General features: G+C 39.5%; 2 protein-coding genes across 8 annotated transcripts in view; one reads left to right on the top strand and one right to left on the bottom strand.

Annotated features, from left to right (window-relative positions):
* GPRC5B (G protein-coupled receptor class C group 5 member B) overlaps nucleotides 1–13,067 on the top strand; it is a 28,698-nt gene extending 15,631 nt beyond the window's left edge. For 4 of the 5 annotated variants that reach the window (XM_045848870.1, XM_045848872.1, XM_045848871.1 and 1 more), the window contains 2 exons: nucleotides 866–978; nucleotides 2,218–2,353. In XM_045848870.1, the coding sequence (XP_045704826.1) occupies nucleotides 866–978; nucleotides 2,218–2,262 (158 nt within the window). In that variant the 3' untranslated portion in view covers nucleotides 2,263–2,353. Of the gene's footprint in view, nucleotides 1–865; nucleotides 979–2,217; nucleotides 2,354–13,034 lie in introns of those variants that run through there. The other variant, XM_045848874.1, reaches the window with a different exon arrangement.
* IQCK (IQ motif containing K) overlaps nucleotides 5,928–24,132 on the bottom strand; it is a 201,430-nt gene continuing 183,225 nt past the window's right edge. For all 3 annotated transcript variants that reach the window (XM_045848884.1, XM_045848875.1, XM_045848885.1), the window contains one exon: nucleotides 5,928–6,059. In XM_045848884.1, the coding sequence (XP_045704840.1) occupies nucleotides 6,057–6,059 (3 nt within the window). In that variant the 3' untranslated portion in view covers nucleotides 5,928–6,056. The remainder of the gene's footprint in view (nucleotides 6,060–24,132) is intronic.

The following is a 24,132-nucleotide window of genomic DNA, read 5'->3' on the forward strand; positions in this document are numbered from 1 at the left end:
AATAGTTTCACTGTTTAAAATTACCCTGCATTACACCAATTCATCACCACCCCTCAACCCCTAGCAATCATTAATCGTTTACTGTCTCTCTAGTTTTGCCTTTTCCAGAATATTATACTGGGAATCATATAGTATGTAGGTTTTACAGACTTGCTTCTTTCACTTAGCCACATGCATTTAAGTTTCCGTCATGTCTTTTGGTGTAATTAGGTTTATCTTTAAAAAGAAAGAGGAAAGTATAAAAAGGGGGACCTATAAATAAAGTACAAAACAAATGAAACCCAGGTCACCCACCTTTCAGAGGTAAAAGGTGCCTGTATGTTTTTCTCGCTTTGTTTCAGACCTCCCTTTTTTTTCTATTCAGAAAGAACCATACTGGTTGGAGTACTTCCACATCACTTTCCCATGAAGTGTACCTTGATGTCCATGTTCTTTCCTATGTCTGTGTGTATCCAGAAATAGTGAACAGCATTGAACAGCGTGATGTTGAACTTGACATGAATGGTATCCTGTAGTGAGGAGGTCTTTTCTCAGAGGAGAGCTTCTGGGGAATGCAGAGGTGCTTCCTTCTTTGTCACCTGTGACCTGCAGGAGCTGGGGAGAGAGGAGCAGAGGCCCAGCCCTCTCCACCTCCAGCAGGCTGCAGCCTGGATTCTACAGACTTCCCAACTCCACTGAGATGGGGTAGGCTCCAAGAGAGGCAGAGAACAAAGTCCCTTTGTTACTTTTGTTTGGAATCAGGCTTGTGACATAGGGGAGGAGAGAGGGGGAAATGTGTGCCCAGAGCATGGTATTGATACAGGGGAAGAAAACAAAGTTGTCTTTTTGTGTGTGTGTGTGTGTTGCTTTTCCCTCCCTCCCTCAGCTCTCCGGACAGCAGGATTTCGCAATGGCAGTTTAGGAAACAGACCCAGTGCTCCGTTTAGAAGCAATGTGTATCAGCCAACTGAGATGGCGGTTGTGCTCAATGGAGGGACTGTAAGTATTAAGCAGTGATGTTTTGTCAGAAAGCCTATGAAAGGTCAGTGTGTGTGGGTAGGGAGTAGCTTCAACAGGGACACACTGCTCTGCAGAGGCTGTTGACAGGCCTGCAGAGACAGTGGCTTAAGTAGACACCTTGTAGCTAGAATGCATGCAAGGCTTCCACTTTTCTTTTACACCTTTCTCCATACATGGAACATCCACCTGTACTTAGTGTATGACCTGTAGATTCATTTGGAAGGGTCAGCACTTTTGAGCTCTTTTACCCAGTGAATTCTCTGGCTTCATTATAGACAGTATCCTCCACTCTGCCTGGGAGGTGACTTTTAGGAAAAGCTCAGAATTATGAGTCTCTGGCCGATTTTGCTGGCATCCAATCTAGTTTAGGGCCCCCTTTTAGTCCTCCCTCTATCTCTGTGCCCCAGCTGGGTACCAGGTTGCCCCGCTCCCACTCCCTAAGAATTGTCTTGAGAAATTGAAGTAATTGTCATTTGTCTCCCATGTGCACAAAAGCAGGTTTACTAGCTGACGCCAAACAGACATCAGCAGAATTGTCACTGTTTGTGTTTTGCCTGTGAGAATGACATCAATTTGCTTCTCCAGCAATCCAAAGACGCACTCTTATTCCCACATTTAATTTCCAACCATTGCTGTGTGCTTCTTTCTGACAATGCATGGACCAGTTTACACGTGTAAATTGGATTTCCATTTTTTCTGTTATATGCCCTTTACTCCGCCTGAGCTTCTTTCATTTTTGATGTAAGCCAGAAACAGTCTATGATCTCTAGAGGGAACTTGGGTTTTCCTAGCCTTGTGAATGCTGTGTTAGGCATTGATTTCCATGGGTATAGAACAGATTCAAAGGCAAAAATACTCACAAATTTGCATTCTGAAGCTCCCCTGCAATCCATTGGACTGATTCATCATTGGGTGCCAAGATAGGCCTAACTCAAGGCATTTACCCACCTGTGTTATAATTATGGTTAGAAAGTGGCCCCATTAGTCACTCTTAAGCCCTCCTGATACCTTCAAGACATGAAAACACCCTGAACTTAGAAAGTAAAGTGGGTTTCTAACTAAGAATGTCGTGACATAATACATAGTGGCTGCTGCTTCTCTTGGGAACTCTAGTCCCTGAAATAGCCAGGTACTGATCTTTGGCACATTGTTAACGTGTTGGTTCTGATACTGACTTTGTACAGCACAGAGTTCTTAGAGTGTTATCCTTGTTTCCAGATCCCAACTGCTCCACCAAGTTACACTGGAAGACACTTCTGGTAAAAGACAAAGTTCCAGAGAACTCTTACCGATTTTATTTCCTGGATGTGTCTTTCTTGAGGGAAAAATCAGTAATAGTAGCCGAATAAGGCTGCCTTGCAGTCAGATTTGGAAATCCTAGACAAGGTGATTTTGTGTAAATGTGAACACTGCTGAACTGAAAAGCTAACACTGACTGTCCTCCCTACCCGCCCCCCACCCCAATACCCAACCAACCTTAATCCCTACAAACTAAAGCAAAGCTAATTACAAATAGTATTAGGCTCACTCAAATATATGGCCAAGAAGACTGTTTCATCCTTGGAGGGTAGAATAGAGCCAAGTTCACAGCCAGTGTGCCAGCATCACCCTTCCTCAACCCCTGGTGGCCTCTTGGAGGTTTCATTGAGGAAGACCATGGGGGTTTTCCCACCAGCCTGCACATTTCAGGGGGTGTCAGGAGCAGTTCAGAAGGTTGTGAGTATGATTCCAAGGAGAGGCCTAATCAAATCATGGGGCAAGCCTTACAACCAATAGTGGTGGAGGGACACTATCATGTGCCAAAGAGGAGATGTTGCCTGTGAGTTGGTGTCCTTCACATTTAGAAACTGGTGACCTCTCTGGACTAGTGTTTGGAAGGGAAAGCAAGACACTTCCCTCCCTCATGTTACTAAGCAACACTCTGGCTTGAGGCAGCAGTGTCTTCTTCCTTTGATCATTTCTCCCTCTTAAGGCACTTACCAGCGCTCTTCCAAGCCCTCTCCCAATTTTATCCCCATTCATTTCAAAGGCTTAAATGAGGCCACCAGCTTAAAACTCCTGGGTTGGCAGACTGGAAGGCAGGCACCATAGCACATTTTCCCAGATAGTGTCACATGGCAGGGTATTCCAGGGGTGGCCTCTGGGATGATGACCCTGCTGCTAATGTGCAGTGAGTTCTTGGGCTTTTACATTGATGTAGTGAAAGTTCCAGGGTGGAGTGGACCATCTGGGGCTTTCTTGCTGCTTTTGGAAGGAGTGGTGTACATTTTAACTTGATGTTCTGAAAGTTCCATGAAAATGGTTTGACTCTTCAAGCTCATTGTTTCTGTCATGATTTCCATTTGTTCTTAACAAGTCATTCCTTGGTTCTTTGGCATTTCAAACTACTTGGCCATTCAAAGCACCATGTTTTCTGCACTGTTTGGCCAGCATAATCACTAATGATTCAAAGCAAAGTCTTAACTTGAAAGCATGGAATGTCTATGTGAGGATGGATCCTCTTGCCTACATTCTAATATTACTTTTTTTTCTATAAAACAACCCATAAGCCTTTAACCTTTTAAAGAAAATGAAAAAGTTTAGCGTTTGGTGAGGGCAAACTGACCTCTGCATAAGCCAATGTGTCTGAGCTGTTTTAATAAACCTTCTGATTATTCTTGAGGACCTAGTCTCTTCTGTGTCCTGTCCTTGCCTTCCCTCCCCCCATCCTTTCAGACCACTGGGGTAAACAAGACCAATCTGACCATCCCCTGTGAGAGGCTCTCCTTTGGGGTTTCTGTCCTGCTAGTGCATTTCTCATCACCACACATGGGGAAGGAAAGCATGGAAATAGAATGCCCCCAGCCCTTATCTCTGGAAACTGCCTCCCCTGCCTAAAGCATGTGCTTGCTTCTATAGAATCAGACTCCAATCATTTGTGAGAGGATCATCATTGGGTGGACTGAGAACTTGGGGTGGGAGTGGAGGTTGTTGCATGCACACCAAGAATTGTCAAAATACATAATTCTTTGAACACCTGGGTCCAGGTCTGTGAAAACCAACTGCATTGCACATTCTTGTGCCAGGAAATGGTTGCTCACCCCCAAATCCTGGAGTCATTCAGAGCTCCCTGATCCCATCTGTGACTCATTCTGCAGGAGCCCCTTGCAGAAGGGAGTAACTCACATAGATATTTTCTAAGTTTTTGGTGGTCCAGGCATGTAAGATAGCTCAGCATAAATCACTATGAGTGTAATGTAATGTTTTACCACCATAAAAATGAAACCAGTTTTGAGCCATGGAGAACCTTCTCTAATGAGACCTTTTTTCTTTTCTTTTAAACTTCTGATATGTTATTGTGCTCTGGGTTCTGTTTTATTTTGGCCCTAAGATCGAGAGTAGGCTGAATGTCCTCAACAATGGGGGCAGAGATGGGGAATAAGGGGACAGTGCAGAGAACTGTTATTTTTTAATGATTATACCTGCAGGGTACAAAGAGACATCATGGCCAAGAGACTGTGGCAGCCAATTTCTTCCATGGAACAAAGTGTAAATGCAAAATTAAATAGCATCTTTTGTTTAGTATCTGTTTATGTAAAGGAGACTTGTTGGGTAAGATGACCCGAAAGGGGAACATCTGTGATAAAAATACCTAATTATAAGCACAAATCTTTCCATGTCCAATTATTAAAGTTACCTTGGGACTGTAACAGCCACTCTTGTCTCCCTTTTAATAGAAAATGGTCATTGTGGGCTGGATTTCTCCACTGGAGATGGAGGAGCTGGTGAAGGAATTGGCTTGGAGAAATGACTGACAAACTGGGACTCCAGGGTTTTGCATTCTGTGTTGAAAGCTGGGATCCAGTGCTTGTAGCACAGTTTCCATCAGAGCCCAATGAACACACATAGATGTAGGGTGGTCTTCTAGGTTGGCCAATGCTGAGCTGAACCCCAATCTGAAAGGGAGCATTGTGGCTTTTATAATCCAATCATGCAATGATTATACCAGTTTATAGGAGTTCTCAACAGGTGCTTTTATGAATTCATAAAGAGCTATGGCTCATTTTTGATAGGTTACATGTATTTATTAAATGTATTAATGTGTTTTATAATGTACCTTCACCCTCCCCTGGTTGACTTATAAGAAAAAATCATTAAAGAAATTTCAAGACAATCAATGTGTACTATACATGATTGTATATAAATATTACAAATTAAAAAGATTTTAAAGCATGAGCACATGGATTTTATTTTCAAAATGATGTTCTTAACACAAAACTAAAGGCTTCACTATTTCCTTAAGATGTGTGGTAGCTTGTCAAAACAACCCAATACAACCACTAGGCTTTTGGATCTGCCCAGAGACTAAGGCTGTGGTTCTTTGACTGGGAAAATCCTGGTTAACAGCAAACCACAGAACAAATGATGGTAATAATTCAACTTGCCCATAAAATGAGGAACTTCCTATATTTTGGAGCCTACACAACAAAAATCCTTTGTTACTGTTGTCCAGGTTTAAGTGTTACATCTTGGTGGGTGAACTGTAAAAATTAAGGGTCAGTTGCCTTTTGAAATGATCACAGGCGATAATCTTTTTTATGAAGAGTATGCACCAGATAAACTTCAGAGGTTTTGGGGCTTAAATTTAAATTTAGCTCTTCACAAAGGTGACTAAAAGTGGGAAACTAGTAACTAGGACACTTTATCACTGGAACTAGAGTTTATGGTTCATTTTCATGGAAGTTGGTATAGAAGAAAACTCCTGAAGCACCGAAGCAATATATGGATGAAAATTAAAATTTAGGGATAAGGCAGAAAGTTAAAACTAGTGTATTCTTATCAGTAAAGTAAGAACTACTTGTACTAAAGATGTGTGCAACAAATACTGTCTTATGTGGGAAAGATTCTGTATTCACATGTACCAAATTTAGTCATTAAAAAACTAACAATAAAGGAAGCAGAATTTGGGCTTTCTCTTTGAATGGGGTCATTGGTACTCAAAAGGGAAGATACCAACAGTGGTTAAAGTGCTGGAGTTGCAAGTACACTCTCCTCTTCCTCTTCCTCCATTTTGTATTTCACTGCAAAGAAACAAAAAAGAAAGTTAGGATTGATTTACTTACCTAGATAGACTTGTCATTTGGAAATCAAGCACTTTGATATGTGAAGGCCAGTTGTACCAAAACCCACCAAGCTACTATGGTCATGACCTCATGGATCTTTAGAGAAGGACATAGGGCCTCTGTGCTACAAGGGCAACACCTGGAGTTTTCAAACTCTTCTCATAATGTTCATGGCCATTCTTAGTTTGGTTTGGAAGAAGGTCAGAGTGTGTTTTTCAGGTAGGCGGAACTAAAGAAAACTCCTGTTACCACTCACCCTGTTCCTCCAATCCACCCAAAATTAAAAACTCAGGATAGCACTGGGATCAATACAAGGTCAAAAGAGAACTTTTTCTAGCCTTTGATGGTCTGGATGAGAAATTGATTCTGGTGATTTTCTGAGTCAGCCAAACAGTAAAATTAACTAAACACAGCATGGCACAATTTGTAAGGAAAATTGTCCCAAAAGGTAATAGCCCCTCCCCCCAAAATATGGAAACCCAGCCTCCAGGGTGGGAGGAAGGTTCTTTAGAAAGACCCTCTTTTCTTTAATGTTTTTGCTTCTAGTGTCCAGGTGTCTGCCCAGATGTTAGTGCCTGAAGGGTTATTCTAAACAAGGTCATGGCTCTGTTTTTTTGTTTGTTTGTTTGTTTGTTTATTTGTTTTTTTGTGGAGAGCAGGGTTTGAGCAGAAAGGATATGGTTTCTACCATGTAGAGCAAAGGTTTCAGTCAAACCTGGTCTCCTGGTCCTGATCCTGACCTCCCAGTGACTAAGGGCACACTGGCCAGATCCAAGCCCAGAGTGAGATGTGGATGTCACATGCAGTGTGGCTACTTCCTGATAGAAGTGGGCCGAAGGATTTTAGCACCACAGTCTAGGCCAGCAGTTTCAAAATCGGGCTACACAGACTGCCCCTGGGTTCTTGGACATGGGTATTCAAATAAAGTCAATTTCCAAATCTTCAGCATCCATGTGTGCACCTGTATTTCAGGGTTTATATTCGTCCCCTTCCCTAACTCCTCATTCTGGCACTGCCCAGTGTTTAAAAATTCCCAAGGTGCCAAGTAAGAAATTTAAACTGGCATCCCCCAGAGTCTCCTCTATTTAATAAATTCTCAAAATTTATAATGTACTTATTTAGCTACCAATAATTGCATTAATAACTCAAACCAGAAAAATATTTTTAATACTTGGAGGCTGTGGTCATGGGAATACTAAAAAAAAATTTTTCAATGTATATACTTTTTTGTGCCACATATATGGGTAATCACAATGAAGACCCTATTGATTATGACAGTTAATGATTCTTCTAGACCAGATGCATCGTGCCACAGTTGGTGCCCTCCCAAATCCTTGTTGATCATGATGTCATTTGATGTGCTGTGAATACTTAGCAACTAATTGAGGGTGGCAGAGTCCTGATTTGCCAATTTCCAGCCACTAACCTAACAATGTAGTACAGAGCTGGGAAGAGGCACACACGACTGGATAGAGCAGCTCAGCACAGCTGCTCTGGTCCCACCCGGCAGTGTGCAGGGTCACCACAGGTGCAAGGTGGTTTTCTAGCTGGGGTTGAGGGAAGCAGTAATTTATGCATCACTGGGAACCTTTTAGAAATGCAAATCCAGAGGCCCCATCCAAGACTCACAGAATCAGAAGCTGCTAGTGGAGCCCAGCTATGAGTTTAACAAACATTCCAGGTGATTCTGACATGGGTGCTAGTTAAAGTTTGAGATTTCTGACTACTAGTTCTCTACCTTGTGGCTGCATTTAACAATCATCTGGGCAGCTTCTGAAGCCTAATGGTGCCTGGTTCTTACCCACAACATTCTAATGTAATGGGTCTGGGGCCCTGGGCATCAGTATTTATTCAAATCTCCCATGTGTTGCTAACTTCAGCCAGGGTTGAGAAATCCAAGCCTTGGTTGGAGTCCCTTTAAAAAAATATGACCCTAAAGACTCAGAGACCCTGGCTGGTGTAACTCAGTGGATTGAGCATGGGCCTGTGAACCAAAGGATCATGGTTCGATTCCTAGTCAGGGCATATGCTTGGGTTTCAGGGCATGTCCCCAAGTAGGGGGCGCACAAGAGGCGACCACACATTGATGTTTCTCTCTCTCTCTTTCTCTCCCCCCCTTTCCCTCTCTCTAAAAATAAACAAATAAACACTTTTTTAAAAAGACTCAGAGCAGTTGAGAGTAGTATCAGTGTCGGAAAATTGAAGCCATTTGAATGACTCTCTGGACTACAATCAGCATACAGACATTCAAGACAACTAGTGTGGAGGGAAGGAAGGATTGGTTTCTGGGAGAAATTTTCTGCTCTTGGGTTTTATAGTTCCTCAACTCTACCTGAAGGAAGAATTCACGTGAATGTCTTTCTCCTAGTATTTTAACCAATTCCTGTCCATATCTTGATAACTTCTCTTACCTAACCCCTATACTCTGACCCTGCCTTGGAAGAGCCCTTATCGCTTTCAGGTCACTACACAAAAATCTTGAGGAAGGAGAATAGAAAGGAGAGCTAGGGACTCTCTTCAAACTGTAAAATCAAGATACTATTTAGAGTTGATGGATTGGAAATAAGGATGGATATGGAACCTCATGACGTACTCACCTGGGAGGCTTTGAACCCTCCCAATGCCCCGTCCCACCCTAGCTAATCAAGTTAGAATCTCTGAGGTTGAGGACTATACATTGGTGCAGCCATGCTGGAAAACTGCCACTATCATGTGGAACTGAGTATGCGTGCTCCCTGCAATAGAGATTCTACTCTTATAATCTGTCCCCTGGGCACACATATATTGGGAAATGTGAATTAAGATGTTCATGAAGGCAGAAAATGGAAAACAAATGGTTCATCAACAGCTAACTGGGTAAATAAATCTTGTTCTACTTGAACAGTGTGCACACAGCAGTGGATGTGAATGAACCACAGTGATACATGTCAGCTTAGATTAGTTTACCAAAGTGAAAGGAACAATACAAAGCACAGAATGGTACCTATTGTGTGGTTCTATTTGTAGCAGATCCAATCTGTGAGGGATGCATCTAAAGAAGAAAAGAACTCTAAAGAAAAGCAAAGAACCATTATCAACAAAGTTAGGGTAAGAGACTTCAAGGGGGAGAGGGAAGCTTTAAAAGTGATGGCAGCACTCTAATCCCTAGCTAGAATGATGGTCATGTGAGGGCTTTATAGCTATATGTTTCATAGTCACTATTGTATGTATATTTAAAAGCTCCCCCCAAAAAAGATTTAAAAAGTAAATATGGTAGTATACTAGAAATTACAAAGTCAACCAATAAAGGAGTGAAAAAGAACAATTTAACTGCTTTGGGGGAGGGTGGGGATGGATGTAAGTGAGCTACTTACTCCTTGTCTGTCACAGGAAGAAATCAGTAGATAATGCTATCTTTTAGATATACAGAAGTGACCACACAGAGATACAGCTAAGAGTTCAAAGTGATTGTCATAGAAGAGGCAACACAAAGATGATGCTCATTCTGTCCTTCTGTTCTATCCTACATATCTTTTCAACCCTAGGAATCATGTGCAGGGATTACTTTGCTAAAAATTTAGAAAAATGATGAAGTCCCTCAGTGGTTTTCCTCCTGGTCCTGGAAGAACAGTGTCCTGCACAGGTAGGTGTTCTATAAAATGAGGGAACAGGGGAGGAGGCAGCAGGCAGGGTGACTTAATGAAAAAACTCAAGTTCCACACTCGTGGCTCATTTGTCATGTGGGCTGTAAATAGTTTCCTAACTTCATCCAGACAACATTCTCTCATTGGGCTAATGGAGAACACTTGTCATATAGTAAATAAAAAAGCATGGGTTATCCCTCCAGCCAAAACAGAAAGAAAGAACCCAGTCTCCACTTTTAGCTTAGATACATCACTGTGGTTGGCTTCCAACATCACTAGGCAATAGCCTCCTGCCCCTGTGTGTCCTGGTGCCCCTTGGCGGGCTGGACAGTGAAAAATCCTGGAAAGATGTACCATCCCTTCAGTCTCAGTAAAAGGCAATGTGATATGAAAGGCCCTGCATACTAATAAGACTCCTTTTTGGTTACCCTTATCCTCTACAGTTCCAGTCAGTGATGGAGCGGAGAGCTCCAGGCAGTTACAGCAGCTGCCTAAGGTGTGAGATATGGGAAGTTAATTCAGCTGCCACCATTCATTTGGTATTGCCTAGATGTGGCTTTAGCATAAAGGATCACTGGGGACAAAATACAGATTCCTGGGCCCCCACCCAGACCTTTAAATCAGAATCTCCAGGCAAGAAGACTGAGGATCAGCATCCAGCAATCCTTTCACTCCCATGTTTTGAATGATTGTTCTGATGTGACAAATTTGGGACAGAACTCTGTATTATTCAGCTGTCACTCAATGTCTGTTTCCTGAGGGCTCAGGTCTGAGCATGGTGGTATCCTAAGGGCACAGGGGGAGCAAATGAGACAAAGCATGCCAAGTGCTTAGCAATGAGCCTGATCCAGAGCTAAGTACTCAATAAACAGTAGCTGTTATTAGTTTTTGTTATTAGCATTGTCTTTGACCTCAGGGAACTCACATTCTAGGGGGTAGTAGAAAAATAAACAGGGAGTTGTAAGAACCATGAGATGCTAACACGCCAGAGAGAAGTTGCTTCAGTAAATGTTTATCACACAGCTACAGATCCAAAACAGTGCTGGGTCCTGAGTTACATAGAGGGGACTGGTTCACAATCTCAAGGCCTTAAAATAATTTTTAATACAATAAGCACCTAGTTTCTAGGATCCTGGGTAAAAAATAAGAGCAAATACTTCTATGGTACTTATTGAGCCCTTTACACTTATGAAGTGACAGTGAGATAGGTGCTGTCATTTTCCCCAAGCTTACAGATGAGGAGACTGAGGCACAGACAGGCTATGTTGCTTGTCCAAGGTCACACTGTGGGCTGTCTGGCTCTTGCATTCATGTTTGTAACCCCTACAGGGTCATGATCTCACTGCTGCCTCTCACTTGGGAGATGAAGATTTCTGTAATCAAAGATTTGACAGTGATGCCTGGAGACAAAGCTTCATCATTTACCACATGAACAGTTTGGAAACAATCTAAATGCTCAATAAATGGGGAATGATTAGATATCTGATAATCTAATGTAGCCATTAAAAATGTGATGCTTTTGTAAAGAAGAGGGGAAAATGTCAAGGGGAAAATACAGTGGGGCACATTTCCTGTAAATTTTAATGATGCATATTTGAAAATTTAAATTTGCATCTAAAAGTTAATGTCCCCAGGGAGTATGCATACAGTAAGTGCAGGGGGACCAAGGCTTCTGTCTGTTGGTGCTGGAAGCCAACCATGATGACATCTCTGAAGGCAAGGCAGAAGTCAGGTTCTTTCACTTAATAATATCTGCCCCACTTTTTCCTCTTGCCTTCATGAAAAAAAAAAGTTTTTTGAGAACAAGTGACTCCTATATTACATTCATTCCAGAGTGATGTATTCATAGTACATCCTTTAAATGTGACTGCTGAGTACTAAACTACATTCATTCCCCACAAAATTACATTCATTATCTCAACTAAGTTATGGTTCAACTTCTCAAATGTATTTATAAAAACAAACTAAAACATTAAACATTGATAAAATGATTAAAAGGAAATAGATGAGTTGTTTTCCCCAAATGTGTACAATAGACATATATTGCTATACAATTGGGAAAAACTTTCTTTCCAGAAGAATAATAAAAAAATATATCAGACAGAAGAAAAAAAAGACTGCCGTGGAATCAACACGTACATAGTATTATTGCAAAAAGTCAGAGCATAAAGATGGGGAAAGGCAGGAAGGATAAGAAGTGGAGTCAAGTGGTCAGTTGGAAACTGTGAGATTCCTGAAGGAGCTGATCTCTCAATACCTTCAGACCTGCATTGGGAGACTAGAAAGAGAGATCTGTCTAAGGGTGAAGTTGCCTTAGTAACCATTCCAAAAACATTAGTGAAATGTTTTCTGGGAAAAGTTTCTAGAGAATTGCTAGAAAAATGTTTCCCCTTCAATTTCCTTGCTAATAGGAGGGTAGACTTTGGAATCAAGCAGGCCCAGTATTCAAATCCTGGATCTGCCACTTGGTAGCTGGGTGACCCCCAACTCCAGCCTTAATTTCCTCATTTGAACTATAAGTATAATAACTGGACTTCACAGAGTACTTATGAAGATTAAAGGAGAAAATGTAACAGCATCCTCTCCCCACCTTTAGCAATCATTGCTCATTGGTTGTCAATAGGGTAGTAGATGTTGCATTTTTTCAATTTAACACCTAGATCTTCACTAATTTTGTATCTCAAATTTTACTGGTCTTCTCTCCTACTCTTTTTTTGGTCTCAAATTTTAAATTTCCCCTGTCTTACCCTGGTTTTCATTCCTAATGCTTAGTGTTCCCTCTCCCTCTATCACCTAAAAATCACTTCCCTTTCCTCTAGACATTTTTTCAGGTTTTCTTTCTTTTTCCACTCTTAATCCCATCAAGCCTGTACTAATTTTGGCTCATTTGTTGTTAATAGTGCTGCAGTCTTTCCAGTTTGGTTCCATTTTTAAAATTGTTTATTTACTTTTTCTTTACCTCTCTCTTTTATTTTATTCTAATTCCTGTATAACCTAATAATATATATTTCCATCCTCTTACTCCATTCCACCTTCTTCATTTGCTTTTTTATTTTTGATGTAAATTTCACTTTTTCTCTTCACATTGCTTCTATTCCCTATTCTTATTAGTGCCCCTCATTCTACTCTCTCAAAATCATTATTCTTTTAGTAGGTGATCTCATATTCACTCTCCTTTCTTATAATAGTCTTAATCTCTTTACGCCATTATTAATACTGGTTCATTTGCTGTTCAGAGTAAGATTGTAGGTGAGAGCTATTTTTGTGCATGTGGGTTTCTTTCCTGAGCTTCACGGTTTTATTTTGGCAGCGCCTGTAAACCAGTGTACAAGACATTGTGTGGGGAGTGACCCGCAGTGAACAAGCTGGAGGGAAGGACCCAACAAAGAATGACCCAACAAAAATCAAAACCCAATTACATCCAGAGAGCCAACATAAATGATGAAAGGGCATCACAAAAGCATCAATTCTGGAGATCAAGGAGACTGCAACACCGAATCACACAGGTCTCCTTTCATATCAGTTCACACAGTGAAGACAGGGAGTCAAAACAGATCAATTTAAGAGCAGAGGAAAACAAGAAGAGTCCCCCCAAAAATGGAAAGACAAAGAAACAACTTACAATGAAAGGAAGGGAGGAATCCCCAGAATGAGTGTTAAGTGAAATAGAGGCAAGTGACCCATCAGACACTGAATTAAAAAAAAAAAATGGTTACAAGGAAGCATAATAAGCTCAGTAAGAATAACAAGAAACTACAGGGAAGCTACAAGGAACTTATTGTGAATTACAATCACATGAAAAAGGATATAGAAACTATCAAGAAGAGCCAGGAGGAAATTAAGAAGACAGTTTCTGAGTAGAGAAAACAATAAAAGGAATCAAAAGCAGGATAGATGAAGCAGAGATTCGAATCAATGAATTGGAGGACAAGGTAGAAAAAAACTCCCAGAAAGAGCAAGAAGAGGAAAAAAACACACAAAAAGAATGAAGAGGAGTTAAGGGAACTGAGGGACAACATGAAATGTAATACTATCCATATAATAGGGATACCAGAAGGAGAAGAAGTGCAAGGGATAGAAAACCTGTTTGAAAAAGTAATGATGGAAAACTTCCCTAATTTGATGAAGGAAAAAGTCACACAAATCCAGGAAGCACAGAGGGTCCCAATCAGGATGAAACCAAAGAGCCCCACTTTAAGACACATCATAATTAAAATGGCAAAATTGAATCTTGAAGGCAGCAAGACAGAAACAGGAAGTAATGTATAAGAGCGCTCTGATAAGGCTAGCAGCTGACTTCTCAAAGGAAACATTACAAGCCAGAAGGAAATGGCAAGAAATATTCCAAGTAATGGAAAGCAAAGGCCTGCAACTGAAACTACTCAGACCCAGCAAAGCTCTCATTTAAAATGGAAGGTGAAATAAGGAGTTTCCTGGACAAAAGAAAGCTCAAAGAATACAGCTCCACCAAAACAGCACTGCAAGATATGCTACAGGGACTGCTTTAAGAAAAGGAAGAAAAAGGATGAGAGAGGAACATAGGTACAAAGGGACAAAAATGGCAATGAATAAGTAACTATGAAAAATAACCTTAAATGTAAATGGATTAAATGATCCAATCAATAGACAGGGTATCTGAATGGATAAGAAAACATGACCCACTCATACGCTGCCTAGAATGACTCACCTCAGAAACAAAGACCTACACAGACTAAAAGTGAAAGATTGGAAACAAATATTCAAAAAAAATGGACAGGAACAAAGGCTGGAGTAGCAATACTTAGAGAAAATAAGACTTCAAAACAAAGGCCATAAAAAGAAGCACAGAAGGACACTTCATGTTACTCAAGGGAAGAATCCATCAATAAGACATAAACATTGTAAACATATATGTACCCAACACAGGAGCACCCAAATAGATAAGGAATATCGTGGAGGACTTCAAGAAAGATATAGACAGAAACACACATACTAGGGTATTTTAACCCCTCAGTGTCAACAATGAACAGATGGTCTGAACAAAGAATCAATAAGGTTGCTATGGAATACAACAGCCCTCTAGGTCACAGGAACTAAACTGATATATACAGAATCTTTCACCTCAAAGAAGCAAAACATACATTCTTTTCAAATGCACATGGACTTTTTCAAAGACAGACCAAATATATGACTCAAAAAAAAAAAGCCTTATCAAAGTCAAGAAAATTGAAATCATATCAAGCATTTTCTCAAATCACATGGCTTGAAACTAGAAACCAACCCTAAGAAAAACTCAAAAACAATCACATCAATGGAGACTGACTAACATATTATTAAACAATGAATGGGTTAACAATGAGATCAAGTAAGAAATCAAAAAGTTTTTGGAAATAAATGAAAATGAACACAAAACAGTCCAAAACTTATGGGATACAGCAAAGGCAGTCTTGACAGGGAAGTTCATAGTGATACAGGCCTGCTTAAAAAGATAGAAATATTTCAAATAAACAATCTAACTTTACATTTACAAGAATTGGGAGAACAACAAACAAAGGCTAGAACAAGTAGAAGGAAGGAAATAACCAAGATCAGAGCAGAATTAAATGCATAGAGACTAAAAGCACAATACAAATGATCATTATATCCTGGAGCTGGTTCTTTTAAAAGATAAACAAAATTGACAAGCCTTTAACAATATTCATCAAGAAAAAAGGAGAGGATCCAAATAAATATAATCAGAAGTGAAAGAGGGAAAATTAAGACTAATACCATAGAAATACAAAGGATTGTAAGAAATTACTATGAGCAACTACATGCCAAGGGATTTGAAAACCTGGGTGAAATGGAAATTTCTAGAAAAATATATCTTCCAAAACTGAATGAAGAAGAAGAAGAAACCCTGAACATCGATATAGCTAGTTAAATTGAAGCAGTATACAAAAGACTCTCAGCATACAAAAGCACTGGACTGGATGTTTTCACAGGAGAATTTTACAACACATTTAAGAAAGAGCTAACCCACATCCTCTCAAACTACTGCAAAAACAACGACAAAAAAAAAAAAAACAACAAGAAGAGGCAATACTCCCAAACTCTTTTAATGAGGCCAGCATCATCCTACCCCCAAAACCAGACAAAGACACAACAAAGAATCCAATATTGTTGATGAACATAGATGCTAAAACCCTCAACCAAATATTGGCAAAGTACATCTAGTAATACATTAAGAACATTATACACCATAATCAAGTAGGATTCATCCCAGGGATGCAAGGATGGTAAAATATTCACAAGTCAATAAATCTAATACATCACAAAAACAAACAAAAAAAGAAATCACATGGTCAAATCAATAGATGTGGGAAAGGCATTTGATAAGGTACAGTACCCATTCATGATAAAACACTCAGCAAAGAGGGAACATACCTCAACATAATAAAGGCCACAGAAGAGAAACCTACAGACAACATCCTACTCAATGTGCAAATACTAACAGCTTTCACAGTAAAATCAGGAACAAGACAACGGTGTCCACTCTCACCACTTCTATTCATTATACTATTGAAAGATCTAGCCTAGTGATAAGAGAAGAAAAAGAGAAAAGGCATCCAAATTGGAAAGGAGGCAGTAAAATGGTCACTGTTTTCAGATGGCATGATAGTGCAATAGAAAACTCTATAGGCTCCACCAAAAAACTGCCCAACCTAATAAGTGGACTTGGCAAAACAGCAGGATACAAAGTAAATATGAGTCATACTCAGACATCAATGGCGTTTTTGTATACCAAAAATGAAATATCACAAATAGAAAACAGGAAGAAAGTCCCATTTGCTATAGTGTAAGAAAAATAAAGTACCTAGGAGCAAACCCAACCAAGTAGGCACAAGACTTATACTCAGAAAACTACAGGCACTGAAGAAAGAAATTAAGGAAGACACAAATAAATAGAAGCATATACTGTATTCATGGACTGGAAGAATTAACATCATCAAAATATCCATACTTCCCTAAGCAATTTATAGATTCAACACAATCCCTATTAAAGTGCTAATGATATATTTCACAGATATAGAATAAGTATTTCAAAAATTTTTATGAAACAATAAATGATCCCAAATAGCCTTAGCAATTTTGAGAGAGAAGAACAAAGTAGGAGGGATCATAATACCTGATATCAAACTATATTACAAGGCCACTGTAATCAAAACAGCTTGGTACTGGCATAAGTACAGAAACATAGATCAATGGAACAGAACAGAGAGTCCAGAAATAAACCCATGGCCTTATGGTTAATTAATATTTGACAAAGGGGGAAGAAGCATAAGTAAAAATAGCCTCTCCAAAAAATGATGTTGGGACATCTGGACAGGTACATGAAAAAAAATGAAGCTCGACCATCAACCTACTCCATACACAAAAATAAACTCAAAGTGGATAAAAGACTTAAATATAAGTCATGACACCATAAAAGTTTTAGAGGAGAACATAGGCAGGAAAATTTCAGATATTCCATCCAGCAATATTTTCACCTATATGTCTGCTAGAGCAAGGGATATAAAGGAAAGAATAAAAAATGGGCCTACATCAATTTAAAAAGCTTGTGTACTGCTAAAGAAAGCATCAGCAAAATGGAATGGGAACAAACTGTATGAGAAAATATATTTGCAAATGATACCTTGGACCAAGATTTGGTCTCCAAAATATATTAAAGAACTCACATGGCTCCATACCAGGAAGACAAACAATTCAGTTAAAAAAATGGGCAAAGGACCTGAATGGACTCCTCTCTAAGGAGGACATACAGAGGGCCCAGAGACATATGAAAAGATGCTCAGCATCACTAGCTATCAGAGATAAGCAAATGAAAACCACAATAAGATACCACTTCACACTTGTCAAAATGACCATCATAAACAAAGCAACAAACAACAAGTATTGGAGAAGATGTGGAGAAAAGGGAACCCTAGTACACTGTTGGTGGGAATGCAGGACTGGTGCTGCCACTGTGCAAAATAGCATGGAATTTCCTCAAAAAAACTAAAAGTGGAATTGTCTTTTGACCTGGTAATTCAATTCTGGGATTATACCCTAAGAATCCTGAAATACCAATTCAAAGGAACCTGTGTACTCCAATGTTCATAGAACTATTTACAATAACCAAGTGCTGGAAACAGCGTAAGTGCCCATCAGTAAAGGAGTGAATCAAAAAACGATGGTCCATGTACACAATGGAATACTTCACAGCAGAAAGAAAGAGCTCCTACCCTCTGAGACAGCATGGATGGAACTGGAGAGCATTATGCTGTGAAATAAACCAGGGGGTAGAAGAAAAATACCATATAATCTCACCTATAAATGGAACCTAATCAACCAAACAAAGAAGTGAGCAAAACAGAACCACAGACTTTGGAACTAAAGAACAAGCTGAGAGTTACCAGAGGGTAGGAGGGAGGGGGATAACAGTGGAAAGAAAGGGGAGGTTCAAGTCAAAGGACATGAATAAAGGACCAATGGACAAAGCCAGTAGAGGGGAGGACTGAATGTGGGAGACATGTGTGGATAGGACAGGGGAGAGTATTGGGTGGGGGGGGGGGGGAATTGGGACAATTGTAATTGAACAACAATAAAAAAATTTAAAAATGTAACCCCCTCCAAAAACAGAACATTGCCAAGCCATGAAAAAGAGCCAACTGCTGCTTCCCCTAACAATGTGGCTGACTCTCCCAGATATAACATTCAGCAAAAGAAGCCAGGGACAAAGGAGTCTGTAATGTGTTTCCCATTTTTATGAAGGTTAAGAATAAGCAAAAGTATTTTATGGTGATAGAAATCAAAAGAAAGTGTACCTTGGGCTCAGAGTGTACTGATGAACAGGGGCATGAGGGATCTACTGAGTGCTGGACATATTTTTTATCTGCACCCAGGTGGAGGTTACATGGAGTATAAATATATAGAACCTCACTGAGCTGTATACTCATACCAGTGCACCCTAACTGTATGAACTTTTACCTCAAAAACAAACAAAATAAAATAAAATTGGAAAAAGAAGGAGGAAGAGAACAGGCATGAAAATCTGAGGACATTTAATCCAGAATCAGGGCAAAAAGGCTTAGGTGCCTCAGTGGGCCCTCAGAGCACCACACATGCTTTAACAGTATTACATAATTAATCAGAGAATCTGAATTTACTAAATGCTGGACATTATCCTTATTTATGATCTCATTCAATTCTCCCAACCACTCTGGAAATAGATGCTATCATTTCCATTTTATTAACAAGGTAACTAAGGCACAGAACCTTAGCAACTTGTCCAAGGTCACAGAGCTAAGTAAATGACCACGCTAACCTTCTAACTTAGTCTAAGTCCAAAATCCATGGTTTTAATCTCATGTCATACTAATGCAGAGTTTAAGAACTGGAGTTTTGATCATGGCCTACAATGACTTGATGAAGCTTATGCCATGTTCCACACTTTCCAATTAGGAAGGCAGGCAGTGTATGATAAATATCACCAAGATTTTCTCTTCTGTTGTACTGGACTGATTTTGTAAATAAGATTATTTTTCCATTATAAAAGCAATATATAAACATCAAAGAAAATTTGGAGAGTACACACACAAAAAAAGAATAAACCTTCATGTCCCCCTACTGGAAGAACAAATCATGGAGATTTTCTTTCTAAATAAGTAAATAAGTAAGTAAATACATAAATATTGACATCTGGTGTCAGTAGCCTGGTAAATTAACCTCCCTTTCTTGACAGAGCCAGATGTTAGATTGTAGCTTTATTTTAAGGAAAGTTGAGCCTAATTGGGAGCCACAAGGCATTGGGACTAATTTGACAGTCTTGAATGTGCAGTAATTATGGCTTTCTGTTGTTGACTTTTAAACAATGTTACTAAAGTCAACTCAAGTCTCCTTGAAGGCAGTATTTTAAATGGGAACATTTGGTGCTGGAAGTGACATGGGTTACATTGATACACAATGGAAAGGATTATCAAGTTTTGAACCTGGAAAGGATCTTGATTCCTAGAAAGAAGGACATTTAATAAAAGGCTTGTTTTTTTATAGATAAGGAAAACTGAGGGGGAAGGAAGCCACCAAAGCAAAGACAGCAACAGGGCCATCAGAGAAACAGTTTAGTTGTCAAGAGCGATCTGGCTTTGAATTCCACAATTATTTACCAATTGGGCAACTTGAGCAAGTCTCTCACTTTCTGAAGCCTCACCTCTCTTATCCATAAAATGAGGAAAGTAAGAACTTCCTCTCAGCAGAGTGCAAGGATGAAATCAGATGGCACCCATTGCCTGGCATATGGTAGATGCTCAATAAAATAATTTCTTAATTACACAAGTAACACATCAACTAGAAAAATTGGTAAAGAGGCTATTTTTAAACAAATACTTAAACAAATTTTCTTCAAATCATGTAGGTAAACTTTAAGTGCCATTCATATGTGTTTATATAGCTACAAGCTTGTTCTTTCTACATCTCAGTTACTAAGGGTAGCTCCACATCATAGTTAGCTGAATTGTATTGAGACTGGAGTTTTAGCACAGCAGTTTAAACAGACACCATCTACTAAGATGTCCTGCAAAATTCTGTGTCTTCAAAAGCTTGGTGGGTCAGACTGTGAATAAGCACAAATGACTCACATCAGCCATGGCTTACAACTTTTTCATTTATCTCTGCATTCCCAGCTGCTGCTATCAAGATGGAGCCTTTCCAAATATCCCAGGCATTTCTAGTGAGCTGGGGATAAAAATAGTTCTCATCTAGTTAAGACTAGCAGAAGCTCTGTACATCAAATGTTGCCTATAAGTGAAATGGAAACAAATCCTCCAGATTATTTTTAAACAGCTCCTGTAACAAATTAATAACTAAGTGAGAAATTATTTCAATCTGTGCTGAGAAATGAGGTAATATTCACTCATTATCTTGGTGGTTGGTCTGCCATCTAGACAGGGCTCAAGTCAAGAAACCCCAACGACTAAAAAACCAAACTTAACAAGTTTAAACCATGGACTTATTTCTAGTAGGAAACTCTCTGGAGTACTGAAAGTATACCATGAATATTTTTAACCACCAACTTTAGTGAACAAAACCACTTTTTTAGAAAGAATCACTCATCTCACTTATGTCATTCTTTTTTTTTAATTGTTGTTTAAGTACAGTTTTCTCTCTTTTACTCTCATCCCAACCCACCCCACCAGTCCTCCCCACCTCCCTCCCATTTCCACCTCCCCTAGTTTTTGTCCATGTGTCCTTTATATTTGTTCCTGTAAACCTTACCCCTTTTCCCCTGCAATTCCCTCCCCTCTCCTCTTTGGTCACTCTCAGGCTGTTCTCAATTTCAGTGTCATTGGTTATATTTTGTTTGTTTGTTTGTTTTGTTGTTTAGGTTCCTGTTAAAGGTGAGATCATACGGTATTTGTCTTTCACTGCCTCGCTTATTTCGCATAGCATAATGCTTTCCAGTTCCACCTATGCTGTTGCAAGGGATAGGCGCTCCTTCTTTCTGCTGCATAGAATTCCATTGTGTAAATGTACCACAGTTTTCTGATCCATTCATTTACTGATGGGCATCTAGGTTGCTTCCAGTATTGGCTATTGTAAGTTGTGCTGCTATGAACATTGGGGTGCATAAGTTCTTTTGGATTGGTGTTTCAGGGTTCTTAGGATATAATTCTAGCAGTGGAATTGCCAAGTCAAAAGGCAGATCCAATTTTAGTTTTCTGAGGGAATTCCACACTGTTTTCCATAGTGGCTGCAGCAGTCTGCAATCCCACCAACAGTGCACTAGTGTTCCCTTTTCTCCACAGCCTCTCCAACACTTGCTGTTTGTTGCTTTGTTTATGATGTCAATTCTTATGTGTGTGAAGTGATATCTCATTGTTTTAATTTACCTCTCTCTGAGAGCTAATGATACTGAGCATCTTGTCATATATCTTTGGACCCTCTGTATGTCCTCCTCAGAGAAGTGTCCGTTCAACTCCTTTGCCCTTCTTTTGAATTGGGTTGCTTGTCTTCTTAGAGCGGAGTCTGTAGAAGACCATTCTGCGTGGAGTAGGCCCAGCTCCCACTCAGAGATGCACAGGACCCACACCCACAGATAGGTTCCCCCATGGGAAATAAGGCCTGCAATGTGCCTAGGCCACTTCGAATCTTGCTCTTGCTAAAAAACTCCCTCGCCCTGAATTAAGGGCATTTACTGCAAAGTAACTTCCTAAAATCCATGCTAAGCCTTCCAAGGATGAGTGTAACAGGTTCAACCACTTTTGCCTTTTCATTTGCAAATACCCCTCTTCTGAGATGTGATTAGCAGCATTGGCTACTTTGTTTTCTGTAAAAGGTAACCACCTAAAGCGAACCTGTGCATAGTAAATGAGGACCATCATGTAATGTGCCCAGAAACCCAATAAAGGCCAGTCACAGCAAGGGCCAAGGCTTTTGCTCCCCTTGAGAGAAAAGCCATGCTGTCCCTTTTTCTCCACCAGATTTGGTAGTCTGTGTGAATGTCTCATTTCATCCATAATGATGCACACACTGCAGGCCAGTGTCTGCATCAGTGTTGTGTGAGTTCTTAATATATTTTGGAGATTAAACCCTTGTCTGAGGTATCATTGGCAAATATGTTTTCCCATATGATTGGTTCTCTTGTTTTAATACTGTTTTCTTTAGCTATGCAGAAGCTTTTTATTTCAATGAGATCCCATTTGTTTATTCTTTCCTTTATGTCCCTTGCTCTAGGTTTCTTTAGCTGTGCAGAAGCTTTTTATTTCAATGAGATCCCATTTGTTTATTCTTTCCTTTATTTCCCTTGCTCAGCAAAAATATTGCTGCATGAAATATCCGAGATTTTCCTGCCAATGTTATCCTCTAGGACTTTAATGGTGTCATGACATAAATCTTTTATCCACCTTGAATTTATTTTTGTGTATAGTGTAAGTTGGTGCTCAAGTTTCATTTTTTGCATGTAGGTGTCCAGCTCTCCAAACACCATTTGGTGAAGAGGCTATTTTAACTCAATTTTATGCTGTTGCCCCCTTTGTTGAAAATTAATTGACTGTAGAGACTTAGGTTTATTTCTGGGTTCTCCATTCTGTTCCACTGGTGCATGTGCCTGTTTTTATGCTAGTACCAGGCTGTTTTGATTACAGTGGACTTGCAATACAGTTTGGTATCATGTATTGTGATCCCTCCTACTTTGGTTTTCTTTCTCAAAATTGCAGCAGCTATTCGAGGTTGTTTATGATTCCATATAAATTTTTGAAGTGTTTGATCTATAACTGTGAAATATGCCATTGGTACTTTAATGGGATTGCATTGAATCTATGAATTGCTTTGGGTAGTCTGGACATTTTGATGTTAACTCTTTCATTCCGTGACACAGTATATGTTTCCATTTGTTTGTGTCTTCTATGATTTCCTTCTTCAATGTTGTGTAGTTTTCTGAGTACAGGTCTTTTACCCTCTTAGTTACCTTTATTCCGAGAAATTTTATTTTTCTTGTTACTATATCTAATGGGATATTTTTCTTGATTTCTGCTTCTGCTTTTTCATTGTTGGTATACAAAAATGCCTTTAATTTCTGGATAGTGATTTTATATCCCACAGTTCTGCCAAATTCATTTATTAGGTCAAGCAGTTTTTGGGCCAAGTCTATAGGATTTTCTATGTACATTATTATGTCATCTGCAAACAGTGACAGTTTTGTTCCCTCCTTTCCTATTTGGATGCCATTAGTTCTTTTTCTTGTCTGATCACTGTGACAAAAACTTCCAATACTATATTGAATAGAAGTGGTGAAAGTGGACAGCCTTATCTTCTTCCTGATCTTAGTGGAAAAGACTTTAGTTTTTGCCTAGTATGATGTTGGCTGTAGGTCTTTCATATATGGCCTTGATTATGTTGAGGAATGCTCCCTCCATTCCCACTTCACTGAGTGTTTTTATCATAAATGATTGCTGTACATTGTCAAATGTTTTTTCCACATCTATTCATATGATCATGTGATTTTTGTCTTTGCTTTTATTTATGTGATGGACTGCATTTACTGATTTGTGAATATTGTACCATCCTTGCATCCTTGGGAAGAATCCCACTTGGTCATGGTGTATGATCTTTTTTAGTGTATTCCTGGATGTAGTGTGCCAATACTTTGTTGAGGATTTTAGCATCTATGTTCATCAGCGATATTGGCCTCATGTTTTCCTTCTTTGTTGTGTCTTTGTCTGGTTTTGGGATTAGGATGATGCTGGCTTCCTAAAATGACTTAGGGAGTATTCCATCATTTTGGATATTTTGGAATAGTTTGTGAAGGATAGGGGTTAACTCTTCCTTTAATGCTTTATAGAATTCTCCTATGAAACCATCCAGTTCAGGGCTTTTGTGTGCTGGGAGTTGTTTGATTACTGCTTCAATTTCCT

This window comes from Phyllostomus hastatus, unplaced genomic scaffold (assembly GCF_019186645.2).
Source record: "Phyllostomus hastatus isolate PE091 unplaced genomic scaffold, TTU_PhHast_1.1 phas_contig_64, whole genome shotgun sequence".
Lineage (NCBI taxonomy): Eukaryota > Metazoa > Chordata > Mammalia > Chiroptera > Phyllostomidae > Phyllostomus > Phyllostomus hastatus.